The 14,168-nt window shown below is 44.8% G+C and overlaps 1 protein-coding gene across 1 annotated transcript; it reads right to left on the bottom strand.

Moving 5' to 3' along the window:
* Nucleotides 1-988: 988 nt before the first annotated feature.
* LOC142100206 (protein SSUH2 homolog) lies at nucleotides 989-13,762 on the bottom strand. Its single transcript, XM_075184139.1, has 11 exons — nucleotides 13,597-13,762; nucleotides 12,012-12,072; nucleotides 11,609-11,738; nucleotides 9,603-9,663; nucleotides 8,604-8,728; nucleotides 7,852-7,914; nucleotides 7,694-7,770; nucleotides 7,221-7,313; nucleotides 5,826-5,940; nucleotides 3,839-3,949; nucleotides 989-1,761 (listed from the first exon to the last, which is right to left on the bottom strand). Exons 1-11 carry the CDS (start codon nucleotides 13,670-13,672, stop codon nucleotides 1,615-1,617), a joined length of 1,059 nt encoding a protein of 352 aa, XP_075040240.1. The 5' UTR covers nucleotides 13,673-13,762; the 3' UTR covers nucleotides 989-1,614.
* Between the last annotated feature and the right edge of the window lie 406 nt (nucleotides 13,763-14,168).

Genomic DNA, 14,168 nt, shown 5'->3' with positions numbered 1-14,168 from the left:
GTAAGATGAGATCGGTGAGAGTGGTAGAGGAGAGAGGTGTTGTGGATCCAACTTCTCCCAAGTATCCATAATTGGCCTATTCAGTAAGAGGACTCGGTGAGAGTTGTACGAGTCTAAGCTTCCATATTTTCCTATAGGTTTCCTGTCTTCCCAGCAAAAAGCTGAAAAGATTTTTCAGACCAATTTACTTCAAATTATATTTGACAAGAGATATATCCGCTATAGCCAGACAAAGACGTTTATTTTGCAATGAGACAGGAAAGTGTGGGCTAATCCTATTCAAGAGGCCCCCAGGGCCCTTCCTCTTGGTCTCCTGAAGACATTTTCCATTTTCTCACGTTTTACCATTTCCACCTGATACTATTAGACTAATTACAAGCAACCAGAGCAGTTATTGACTGGTCCTTCTGTGAGCTCTGCAGTGTATATAGTTCATTGTATTAGTCATCGCAGTAGGTTCTGCTTTGAGAAAGGGTCTCTGAATTGTAGACCAGTCACTGGGATGGAGCTATGTATTATATACGGATCAATAAATAGAGTGGAGCTGTGCATTGTGTACTGGCCACAGATCAGTTCAGAAAATCATCATCATTTTTATTTATATAGCACCACTAATTCAGCATCGCTGTACAGATAACTCACTCACATCAGTCCCTGCCCTATTGGAGCTTACAGTCTAAATTCCATAACATACACAGAGATCAGGGTCAATTTAATAGCAGTCAATTAACATACTAGCATGTTTTTTTTTTTTGAGTGTGGGAGGAAACCGGAGCACCCAGAGGAAACCCACGCAAACACGTGGAGAACATACAAACTCCACACAGATAAGGCCATGGTCGGGAATCGAACTCATGACCCCAGCACTGTGAGGAAGTGCTAACCACTGAGCCACCGCGCTGCCTTGAAAGTGAAAAATGAAAGTAAACCTTTAATTGGGTGAGAGAACCTTTATTACACAGTTGCCACAATGTTTCACTTTGAGGTTTTCAAACAGGACACCGTATTAAGGCGCCTTCAGTAGCAAAAGGCTCGGTTGAACATTGAAAGAGTAACAAAGGAAGGATACAAAATACAATTTATATTATTGCTGTCTTACAATATTACTTGAGGACTAAACAAATAAACTACAAAAACAAAAAACACACACATAAATTCCTTTCAGGCAAACAGTTATCTGCAGCTACACAGCGCATATTAATATTTGCAGAAACAACACACAAGCTCCGCCGCAGAGCAGAAATATAAGGCCGCTGAGCCAGCAGTCTACAGGCCCCCAGGAAAAAATTGGCCCATCCAAACTTACATCTCCAGGCCGTGAGGCTCATATTGCTTGTAACTAAAAGCAGGTACAGATTAAATTGCTGCTGTGGTGTTTGTTTACTGTGTGCCCTACAGTTCAGTGTCTTCTTACAATGGAGCTTGTATCCAGCATAGCTATACAGAGGTGCCGTTAAATAGCTGAGTGTTCATATTTTATTGCTAGCAGATATTATACTGTGAAAGCTTTGTCTGTGAGCGAGTGTAACCTCATATTGGAAGCAATTTGTAGATAGCATGCGGAGCAATGGCTTCCAGGCACAGACATAAAAGCCAGGAGCCTGTGTCAGGCGCTCACATTACGGAGCAGCCACAGAAGAGAACATTTGGATTCCGCTTAGCGTAGACTCTGTGCTCCCGGCCGTACACATGGGATGATAAGATCTGTCCTCTGTACTCATACTGCACGCGTGCAACGGGAATCACCTCCACCGTCTTACGCTGTGGGAGAAAACCATAACACAAGGACATTAAAACCCTATAATATCCTGACAAATTATAAACCTATCAACCAGTGGAATCTGCTGTCAATACCAACAAAATAAAGGATCTAGCACCATCTTGTGGCTGTGTCTAGGTAGTTCAGACTTAGAAAATATCTAGCCCACATTTATTCCAATCACAATTCAGTGTTAAAATGCAATTTATTTATAAATCATACATGATTATAGGAAGCTTACCTAATTATAGGTATATGCAGGCAATATTGCCTCTGGGTGTCAAACGATTTTAAACAGACTATTCATAAGATATTCTGCTTCATCTTGTAACAGAAATTTCATACGATTAAATTAGAAGTTGGTGCAAATTGCTATAAGAAATAGACACTGTGGGCTCGATTTGCAGTTGGACGGAAAGAAGCTCTGTTTGATTATGATCAATGCAAACTTGCATTTCCATGTTTGTATTTTAAGACACACACACACTACATAGGTGTAGACTCAATCATCGTCAGCTCAAAAGCATGCACCAAGTTTCTGCAAATTTGACATTACGTAGCCAACATATTTCAAGAATAAGTTGCATCACAGAGGAACATGCTTAACTTACTGTACTTTACTTGCATGTGAATAACCCTGATCACCTCTAGAAGTGCAAAACATGTGCCTCAATTTTGTCCCTACGACCTTCTGTGTTATCTTTTTTTCAAAAAAGGGAAACAATGAGCCACATAAGTGGACAATGTGTTACCCCTTTCCAAGCGGTATGGTCCCTTAGAGATGTCCCCTGAATTTTTACTTAATTCATATTCCCCAATAGATAATAAGATGATCTGCAAACTTTGTATTCCTTTTCCTTCTGATGCCTTAGGGTTATTCAGGCGGGCATTGAAAAACAAAGGTAGTTTAAAGCGTAGACAAAAAACTTTTAGCCTGTCCTCGCTTTTAACAGAGCGCTCTCAAACCCTCCCTACAGCACAGTATACAGTGTACAATATGTACTTAATAAGTGTTCCCAAAGAACACCATACAGTACAGAGTATTACTGCCTCTGAATGCTTTAGGCAATGTCAAAATGAATGCGAAGCAAAGTAAACACTTGTCAGAAAGGGTGTGTGTACAGGTCTGTTCCCTTTCATAATTTTGTTTGGACTCAGCAACCAAATGTTTTCAATAGGCTTTAGGAATGCGCATTTAATACTTAATAGTGGGAAAAAAAGCTTTAGGGAAGAAAAACATTTAAACCATATCAGTTTCTTTATAGTACTAATGGTAACAGTTTAGCAGAGTGGATCCACATTGTTGTAACAACGTAGACAGAAAATTAGCAGAGTGGATCCTCATTGTTGTAACAACGTAAACAGAAAACAGCAGATCTAGCTGTCCACCAAGTTCTGTTGCAATGACTGGTAAATGGAGGGGGATTGGAGAGCTCAGACTACCATCTATTCAAACTAAGTTGATACATTAGTCTTTAGCTCCCAAGTACATAGGTTAGAAGTTTCATATAGACTTATTTTTATAACAAAATGCAATGTACATTAAAATAACTTACCAATTATCTTATTATTAGTTGTGAAGAAGTAATAGATAAGTAATATTTTGGATCAATGATTATTTTATGGGATTCCATCCAAAAATGACTTTAGCCCTTAAAATGTCACAATACTAGAGGAAACCGAAAGATTTTATAGATATCTTATAATTTTACATAGTCCAACATTATATTGGAGACAGAAAAATGACCACTGGAGGGCGTTTAAATGAATTACTTTGGTACTGAACATTATACCAGGATTCTTTCATAATAATTATCTGTTAATCTGAGGTGAGTGAACTTGGCTTTGTGTGAACGATGTTAATATGAACCGTTCAGACTGATCCTCCGGTCTGATGAGGAAATTCAATTTGTATTTTGTTTCCAGGTTAAATAACGAAAGTTCTGATAACATTGATCCAATCTGCAAATTGCAGACACTTAACCAATTAGTTCTGAGCTAATCAGCAATTCCAACACAGACGTGTCTGGGAACGTTTTCAGACTCGACGGGGAATTGTAGCACAAGACATTTTTGTACCTGCCTCAGGATGTGACACGAGGAGCCACAAGATTTTCTGTGATCTTGGAACACGGTCTCAAAGGCGTTGGCTGTCTCGGAGGACTCTGCCGATGTAGCTGGAGGGTGAAGCTAAAATAACATCACAAAAGATCATCAGCTCTATATAGAAATGCAGAATAGCACATTTATACCCATGACACCTAGATTAATGCACTTGTGACTGTGTGGTAGGTATCTCTCCCATAGGTCGGGGAATTTCAGATGTGTCCCGTATTTTTACAGTTGAGGCCAGGGCCTGATTATCCAATCGGCTGACTAGGCTCTTGGATTGGGGAGTTGCAACATTTCTAGGGGTGCAAAATTGTGTCAGGAAGAGGTATAAACTGAAATTAATTTTAAAATAAAGATAATAGATGTGCTCCCCTTGGATCCCTACAATTGTGCAATGCAAATATTGAAGCCTCTGCTAGACAGATTTCTGAAAGCCGCTGTTGATTGGATGAGTGTCGCAGTTATCCAATCAGAATCGAACGTTAATTTAGAAATCTGTGTCTGCTCCAAATGCTTTCAGCTCCTGTAGTTGCCCCAATAAGTAAATTTTAAGAGACAAAGACATTAAACTAACCGGGAAGGGCACAAATCCCCTTTAAAATGCAAAAGCTCTGGGTGTTTCCCGATGACAGATTTGCTTTAAGATTTTTTGGATCAATACTCTGACTTGTGTAATGATATGAAGTACGTGGGGATATAGAACTATTGACAATACCCTTCGAGAAATCCCTGTTTATTAGAGGAATATCTCACGTTACAATAAAGTTTACAGCTCTGTCTTAAATGTTATGAGGCGTAACGCTCAGGATGGAACGTTAGAGGGATGTGGATTACTTAAAATGCAAACATCACTGCTGGTTTTGTAGTTTTATCGTCTTCCACATGTAGATAAAGGGCATAAAATAATGGAAAACAGTTATAGTTTATATATAGCTATATCCACATGAAAAATTAGATTTGATCATTCATATCTGGCCAGCTGAATAAGCTGGAATCACAAAACCGAAAACACAGAATCAAGTAGCTGGGATTTTGTGCTTCTTAACCAGCTTGTTTTTGGACCCTGTTCTGATCTCTGCCTGCCCTGACCTTTGCCTGGATGGACCATTCTAGTTTTGTCACCTGCCCTGACCTTTGCCCGGATGGACCATTCTAGTTTTGCCGCCTGCCCTGACCTTTGCCCTGATGGACCATTCTAGTTTTGCCGCCTGCCCTGACCTTTGCCCGGATGGACCATTCTAGTTTTGTCGCCTGCCCTGACCTTTGCCCGGATGGACCATTCTAGTTTTGCCGCCTGCCCTGACCTTTGCCAGGATGGACCATTCTAGTTTTGCCGCCTGCCTTGACCTTTGCTGTTTTGACAACCTTAGCCTGGAAATTGACCCATCATGTCCAGCTTTTATGTCTCTGGTTTTGTGGACCTGGCCCCAGCTCTTTCTAGGCTCCTATAGATCACCTTTTCCAGATGCACAGATTTTAGAGTAACTTTCTACTACTCCAGAACTGGGTACCGGAATGAACTCTAGTGGAAACAGGGTCTGCTATAGGGGAAGAGGACTAATAGCCTGTTTTTTTTTGCATTTATCTCAGGGTTCTTATGTATCGGCATAATATTTGCCCTGTAATTGCACTCAGCAAGAGGCAACGATGCCCAGTAAGATATAACGTAACAGTGATAATGCACATCAGGGGGTGCAGCGGGGGCCTCAGGAGGGTGACATTGCCGCGTACTCCCCCTAAATTTTGCTATGGGGTCCGTTGATGCCACCATGTTCTGCCCCAGCACAGCAGAATATAATATTAACTAAACAGAGCCCAAACAAAACAGGGGGGACAGACTACACCCTTTTGTACTAAGCTTAGTATTTAATACATTCGATTTCTTAGTACATCAACATGACAATACGTGCTTTACTTTTACTGGAAAAATAACAAAATCAGAGTGTCCACAAACCATCATATCATCGTCCTTTAAAATCACCTCCCCTGAGACCTTCTGCAAGAGACTCAACGGAAAAGTGGACTCTTGTGCAGGGGGCTTAGAGAGGAACTCCGACTGCAGTGTCTTCCTGTAATAACAGTATAATAAGTTAGAGACCCTCAAACTGTCCAACGTCCCAACTAAACCATTCATTGCTATTACACACCTTATATTTTTATGCAGTTTTCAAGCAGTCTTGGATAATGTTTATATCTGAATAAAGTGGACCTGTCAACCAACAAATATCGAACACTTGTCTTGTTGCACAAAATAAGGATATGGCCTTTTCTACCTTAGGCGAAAACTCCTGTGTGTATGGTCTGTGTCTCATGGGATTGATGATCTGTAACACGCCAGCATCATATCATATCATATCATATATATATATATATATATATATATATATATATATATATATATATATAATCACCCGACCCTTGCACACGTCTTAGAGCCCATGTACATTCTTTCCATACACCTAATAAATTTGGAATCTGCTCCTAAATACACTGTCTCTTCAATGTCCCTCCCAGACATATTAACTCGGAGCACCCCCTTCCCGAAAATAGACCATAAACACCTATTTCTAACCCTTCATACACACTAGGCCTGCCACATAAACACAGACTATTATATATAAAGTAACACTTAATCTGAGTTTGCTGTCATTGTCAGGAATCTGCTGCTTTTACGCTGAAGCAGAAATATTTATAAAAGGAGAAGAAAATGTTAAGATAAAAGGGGGGACAATTCTGACACACGGAAAGGTTCTGTAACCCGTGGCAACCAATCCAGTACAAAAGGGCATTTTCCCAGTACCGCTTAGACCATGAAAGCCGGTGGCCGGTCGCTAGAGGTTACAGCAACATTTTCCCTGTGCACCAATTCTCAGTTTATGTGCAAAGATATATATAATATTTTCATTTAATTTCCCTTCCTTTAGCTGCGTAAACTATACAACTGCTGTTATAAAGGACTCGTCCCTTAGTTGTGTAACGACGTAATGAAGTGTTGTGTTACAAGTTTCTATCCCGCTGTTACAACTGTTTTTGACCTGCAGCCTCATGAAAGCTTGTGACCCCTCTATGTACTGTAAGTGACTCTGCATGGACTCAAATCCTTTTATTGAAGTACTTTAATTTTATTTATTTAGAGAAAAAAATATATATATTAAGCATTATATATAATCGGCTTATTAGTGTGTGCATCGTTTTAATCTTAAAGATACTTTAAATTTATAAGTGTATAAAATACAACAACACTTTATTGTCTTTTTAGAAGACAATAACAGCTTCCGTTTTTCATTATTAGAGGCTTTAGTAAATGTCCTTAGGTCTCTGATGTCGGTATGATGATGAGTCCACTCACCAGCTGACATTGAGCTGCTGGTAATGAAGTAATCTTCCTTCCCCCTTGCACGAAGCACAGACCTTTCTGCCCCGTCCAGAACATTTACTGCACCTAAAAGATTGAAAAAAAAGAAGTGTTTTTGCGGCATAATACCAATTCGAACTTGGTTTTATTTCCACGACACACAGAATTTGTCAGGTACCACTTCTCAGTCTAATCTAGTTTGCAACCCACTCTTTGGTGCATGGCACAGAGGGGGACAAAAAGGGACTTGGTCTGAGGTCACAGAACGGACGTTGAATTCTGCGCCTAAGTCTCCCGCCTCTCTGTGTCCTTATACCACCGACCTACTTTCTGCCCTCTGTACATTATATATTTATAAAGGTACAGATGGCTTGGTGCCCTACATCTGTAGGAAGACTCAGGGGTACTGGTGCCGCTCAAGGAGTATACACAACGAACAAGAGAGGCTCATTATATAGGTCGCTCACCTCCTCCTTCCGCTCCCGGAACAGGCATGGCACCTCTTGTTTTTGGATCTCTGACGGCTGCTGCAGCGGCATCTGAACTGGGGGACACACACACACACACAGAAGATTCAGAAGGCAGCCTGGGGATTAGGAAGGGTGGGGGTCATTCACATACTTACCTGGCCTGAGCCCCCACATCCAGTACACTTACATCGCTTTCGACCTTGACACTTGTGACACTCCTGCAGAAACACAGATCAAGGTCACAGATATATCACTTGTAGCTGTATCCAAGCACAGGACTGACGTCAACCTTAACAGATCAATAATGGGTGCTTAAAGGTTATAGATTACCAACATATAGGGCAGCACGGTGGCAAAGTGGGTAGCACTTCTGCCTCACAGCGCTGGGGTCATGAGTTCAATTCCCGACTATGGCCTTATCTGTGTGGAGTTTGTATGTTCTCCCCGTGTTTGCGTGGGTTTCCTCCGGGTGCTCCGGTTTCCTCCCACACTCCAAAAACATACTAGTAGGTTAATTGGCTGCTATCAAAAGAAAAAATTTGACCCTAGTCTCTCTCTCTCTCTCTCTCTCTGTCTGTGTGTGTGTGTGTGTATGTTAGGAAATTTAGACTGTAAGCTCCAATGGGGCAGGGACTGATGTGAATGAGTTCTCTGTACAGTGCTACGGAATCAGTGGCGCTATATAAATAAATGGTGATGATGATGATGATATAGCACAGTGCTTTGCATGGGAAGAAAATAGCAAGAATACAAACAGACCTAGACAGTATAGAGGATGCTGCCCTAAAAGCTTACAATCTATCCATCTGCATTTAAAGGGGACATTCACAAGAGAAATATATTGATCTATCCCCCCTCTGACCACAGACATCAGGGCACTGCTCTATAATACAGGTTGTCCTCTCACCTTTACCACTGCAGAATGAGGAAGAGGCAATCGCTTTGAACCTTCGTGAAACATATTTGGAGTTTGGACCACGATGTCCCAAAGCTGTGGAGGGTCCCCTCTGTCAGGACCATCGATCCTCTGACCTACAGAGAGCAGGATGCTGCGATTTAGAAGAGAGTGACTCCAGACTTACCATCTTTTTACTTACACCCCATAAGCTGTAAATGGTTATTTAGAACCCAATAATTTCTCGATTTTTTTTTTTTTTTTTCTTAGCAAGTACCCCCTAATGTATATATAAGTAGATATCCCCTACGTCCTTCACACCACATAGCCTCTTATGTGGCTATGTGGTACACGTTTAATGCCAGCTACACGTTTTTCTTCTCTAATAATAGACGGTTATTCTAAAATTACCAATAACTACTTGGAAGTAGATTTCTTGGGCTAGAACAAGACATTCTGGGGTCGGTTAAATAAAAACTGGAAGGAATGTGATACCATTTAATAACTAAGAAAAAAATACAAGCATTAATGTGCTGTCCCTTCATCAGGTGTCATCTTACAAATGATGCTCTTCAAATCTGTACCACAAGGGGGCAGAAGAGACCTGTCACATTCAAAAGGCCACAGATGTGTCACAGATTACATAGAATTGACCAGCATGTGGACCACAGCACTGCCCAGCACAATCAATGCCCAATGGAGTCACACACCTAGGGGCTAAATTGAATGAGATCCAGATTTTGGGACCCTCTGGGCCGAGCAGTCAGACTGGTTTAGTTGTGATTAGGGCTCGTTAGTACGGTCAGGAAGTGACTGTACCCACAGACCAACAGGGATCTTCTTACAACCAATATACGGTACAATTATCTGGTGATTGGTGATCAGATTACTGCTGGGCACTGCGGTTGGTTACAGGACCAGCAGGTAATATTATGAGGCTGCAGTTCCCTGTGGGTAGTGTATACGAACGTAAATACAATTATACCACAAACTATGACGTCCTTCACCCACCAGTGTACGGTTTGCTCGTCTTTTCATTGTGTCGGGTTTCGGTGAAACTCTCCAGTCGGTACTGTGGACAAAGACGTAACGAGTATATATGGGGCGTATTTACATATAGGCAGAACATGACAATTGATGAAGATAAATGGTTGTTTGCCAATTTCCTTCATTTTTGTTGCTATCTGATAGGCACTAAGGAGGGAGCCCCTGGGGCACCAAAGGAGGGAGCCCCTGGGGCACCAAAGGAGGGAGCCCCTGGGGCACCAAAGGAGGCAGCGACTGGGGCACCAAAGGAGGCAGCGACTGGGGCACCAAAGGAGGCAGCGCCTGGGGCACCACAGGAGGCAGCGCCTGGGGCACCACAGGAGGCAGCGCCTGGGGCACTACAGGAGGCAGCGCCTGGGGCACTACAGGAGGCAGCGCCTGGGGCACTACAGGAGGCAGCGACTGGGGCACTACAGGAGGCAGCGACTGGGGCACTACAGGAGGCAGCGACTGGGGCACTACAGGAGGCAGCGACTGGGGCACTACAGGAGGCAGCGACTGGGGCACTACAGGAGGCAGCGACTGGGGCACTACAGGAGGGAGCGCCTGGGGCACTACAGGAGGGAGCGCCTGGGGCACTACAGGAGGGAGCGCCTGGGGCACTACAGGAGGGAGCGCCTGGGGCACTACAGGAGGGAGCGCCTGGGGCACTACAGGAGGGAGCGCCTGGGGCACTACAGGAGGGAGCGCCTGGGGCACTACAGGAGGGAGCGCCTGGGGCACTACAGGAGGGAGCGCCTGGGGCACTAAAGGAGGGAGCGCCTGGGGCACTACAGGAGGGAGCGCCTGGGGCACTACAGGAGGGAGCGCCTGGGGCACTAAAGGAGGGAGCGCCTGGGGCACTAAAGGAGGGAGCGCCTGGGGCACTACAGGAGGGAGCGCCTGGGGCACTACAGGAGGGAGCGCCTGGGGCACTACAGGAGGGAGCGCCTGGGGCACTACAGGAGGGAGCGCCTGGGGCACTACAGGAGGGAGCGCCTGGGGCACTACAGGAGGGAGCGACTGGGGCACTACAGGAGGGAGCGCCTGGGGCACTACAGGAGGGAGCGCCTGGGGCACTACAGGAGGGAGCGCCTGGGGCACTACAGGAGGGAGCGACTGGGGCACTAAAGGAGGCAGCGACTGGGGCACTAAAGGAGGCAGCGACTGGGGCACCAAAGGAGGGAGCCCCTGGGGCACCAAAGGAGGGAGCCCCTGGGGCACCAAAGGAGGGAGCCCCTGGGGCACCAAAGGAGGGAGCCCCTGCGGCACCAAAGGAGGGAGCCCCTGCGGCACTACAGGAGGGAGCCCCTGCGGCACTACAGGAGGGAGCCCCTGCGGCACTAAAGGAGGGAGCCCCAGTGGCACTACAGGAGGGAGCGACTGGGGCACTAAAGGAGGGAGCGACTGGGGCACTAAAGGAGGGAGCGACTGGGGCACTACAGGAGGGAGCGACTGGGGCACTACAGGAGGGAGCGCCTGGGGCACTACAGGAGGGAGCGCCTGGGGCACTACAGGAAGGAGCGCCTGGGGCACTACAGGAGGGAGCGCCTGGGGCACTACAGGAGGGAGCGACTGGGGCACTACAGGAGGGAGCGACTGGGGCACTACAGGAGGGAGCGACTGGGGCACTACAGGAGGGAGCGCCTGGGGCACTACAGGAGGGAGCGACTGGGGCACTACAGGAGGGAGCGCCTGGGGCACTACAGGAGGGAGCGCCTGGGGCACTACAGGAGGGAGCGCCTGGGGCACTACAGGAGGGAGCGCCTGGGGCACTACAGGAGGGAGCGCCTGGGGCACTAAAGGAGGCAGCGACTGGGGCACTACAGGAGGGAGCGACTGGGGCACTACAGGAGGGAGCGACTGGGGCACTACAGGAGGCGGCGACTGGGGCACTAAAGGAGGGGGCGACTGGGGCACTACAGGAGGGAGCGACTGAGACTTGAATACATTCTAAAACTTTTTTTAAGCAAGTTTTAAATGATACGTACTCTGTATAGTGGAATCTGCGTTAACTCTTTAATAACCAGCTCCTCTCCTGTAGAGCTGCTGCAGCAGAATCTGGAGGACACATATCTCTGTATGGCATCCGCGGCCATCTGGTCGGTGATCACCACATTTCTCAAGACAGATACAAGTGAAGAATATTACTGATAATTTACCAGTGTCAGCCCCACCTTAAATCACTCGCACCCCCCTCCCCCATTGCTCAATGTATACCGCAGACTCAGTCTGAGCAATATAGATTAAGCATTGGAAGCTGCAGAAATCCCCACATTTACTCCTGTTCCTCCAATCCCCCCTCTGCTATACCCACATTGTGTGGTCTGTATATTAGAGACCCGGCTCCTTGACCAGGGCAGTTACACATAGTAGATGAAACTCGGTTCTCACCTGTAAGTCTGGGGGCTTCTGTCACGTGGTCCACTTTGGGCAGAATGGTCGCTGTTTGCTCCTGTTCAGTGGGCAGTACAGAGAACATATATACAGGTAACTATCATAGTGTGTAATTATTTGTCTATATCAAACATCAGGAACTCAGACTGTCAGCACATAGGTCTATAATCCAGCTCATAGAGAATCCTGCACCATCAGTTCTAATAAATAAGAGGATCTCATCCATGAGCCCTGTAGAACAGGTGTAAAAATCACCAAAATTACAGCAGCAGATATCACAGATTAAGACAATTGTATCACACGAAAAGGCCAGTAAAGATCTGTGCCAATAATATCTGGAAAATTTAGGCTGGTAATAAAAGTGAACTACATATTACAAATCTTTAACAAACCGATTACAAATTATTGATTGTAGATTGTATCACTTTCCAGAGAGATCCAATCAGAAATGGCGGCTTTAAAATTTTATAAGAAAGCAAAATATTACCCCATACGTGCGTGGATTCTTCTCTAGAAATTGGCAAAACGTGTGCCCAGCAGTAAAGTTATGTACAACATAGGCAAACCGAGGGGGGTGGGGGGTTTCCTAGTGCCTGGAAACCCCTCTCCAAGCCTGGGGCACTGTATTATTAAGGTGACTGGACCCTGCCTCCGCTTCGCACGGCTCTGCTTGAAAAGGGAGAGCTGGTGCACCTAACAGTAGTGCACGCAGCATTGCCCATGTATATTATGGGGATAGGAAGAGTTGGAGAACAGCCAAGCACTGTCTAATATTATAGCCACGCCCCCATGCATGCTGGTCACAACCACTGGTGGTGTGGAAACCCCCCCTCTGTAAATCCTGTGTTTGCCCCTGTACAATTACAGCACAGACACAAAATGCAACTTCAGTCAGGACAAAATAAATTGCATAACCAACTTGTAACAGGTACGGGGTACCTTATATCTAATGCACAAATATGTTAACAGAAACACACAAAATATCAGGACAGAAGACTGATGTAAAACTGAATTTTAAAGTTGATATTTGTGTGATACATGAAAAAACAGTCAGTATTTTACTTCTGTGCAAAACAGAAAACTAGTTTGCACCCCTTGCATTGTAACATGGTTTTGTCCAGGAGACTGAAATAAGATACCTCTTCATTTAAGATCCTTAATGAATCAGGCCCTTAAACCTTAACGTGTTACAATACACAAGTTAACAATCAGTGTTTACTAGACTGAAGAAGAAAGTTTCCTCCTGGAACTATGTAAAGCTCAAAGTCAGATAGGAACTATATGTAAACGTACAGACCCAACATATTTAAGATATCTCTTCCACTATATTAATATGCATCAATAAGGATACATGCTTGGTGTGGTTGTTAAATGCTCCAATTACTTTGATGACCCCCTTCATTCGGAGTATTACTCTACTTACTAAACAGCCTTTGATCTATCGGAGAATCTCGCTCACCCATTGCCCCCTGTGTATTTAAAGATAAGGGGTAATACAGTACATACACTATACACGTATCAGGAGGTAGCAGGTAACAACGCTCACTGAGCATAAGTTAGAATTATTATGACATAAATCTACCTTGCTCCATCACCGTGGCTCCAGTGTCACATACAGGAGCTCCGAGACAGATCGTCAGTTCCTGAGGCAGCTGCATATTGAGAAGAAATTCCACAAGCAGAGTAAAGACTCGCAGACATGGTACAATGACAGAGGCAATGTCAGACTCTACAGGTAGCAGCAGTGTGCGGAGAGAGTGCAGGATAGAAATGCTGGATACACTGTTCAGTAACAATGCTTAGGGGAATAACAACTATAAATACTGGCTGGCACTTCTGTACGGCAGATTGCAGATGATGGATGAGATTATAAGGATCCCTCGGGGGCAGACAGACAATGGGCCACTGACTGAACGGACATTACTGGAAAGTGTGGCCGGCGGATGATAAGAAAACCTAAGAATCGCCCTTGTAAAGAGCAATATGGTTTATTTCAGATGGATTGTTTCACTCGCTCCATCTGGAGTATTAATAGAGCCTCTAAATAAGTCCATTGTTGGGTGAAGTTACTTTCACGGAATATAAACAGAAGGCGACGTCAGAAGACATCTGGCCTCTCACACACTACAGAGTTCACACCTCTAATCTTACTCC

The sequence above is a fragment of the Mixophyes fleayi genome, chromosome 8, assembly GCF_038048845.1.
Source record: "Mixophyes fleayi isolate aMixFle1 chromosome 8, aMixFle1.hap1, whole genome shotgun sequence".
NCBI classification, from domain to species: domain Eukaryota; kingdom Metazoa; phylum Chordata; class Amphibia; order Anura; family Limnodynastidae; genus Mixophyes; species Mixophyes fleayi.
The sequence above is the reverse complement of the archived record's forward strand: the minus strand, read 5'-3'. Positions and strand labels throughout refer to the sequence as shown.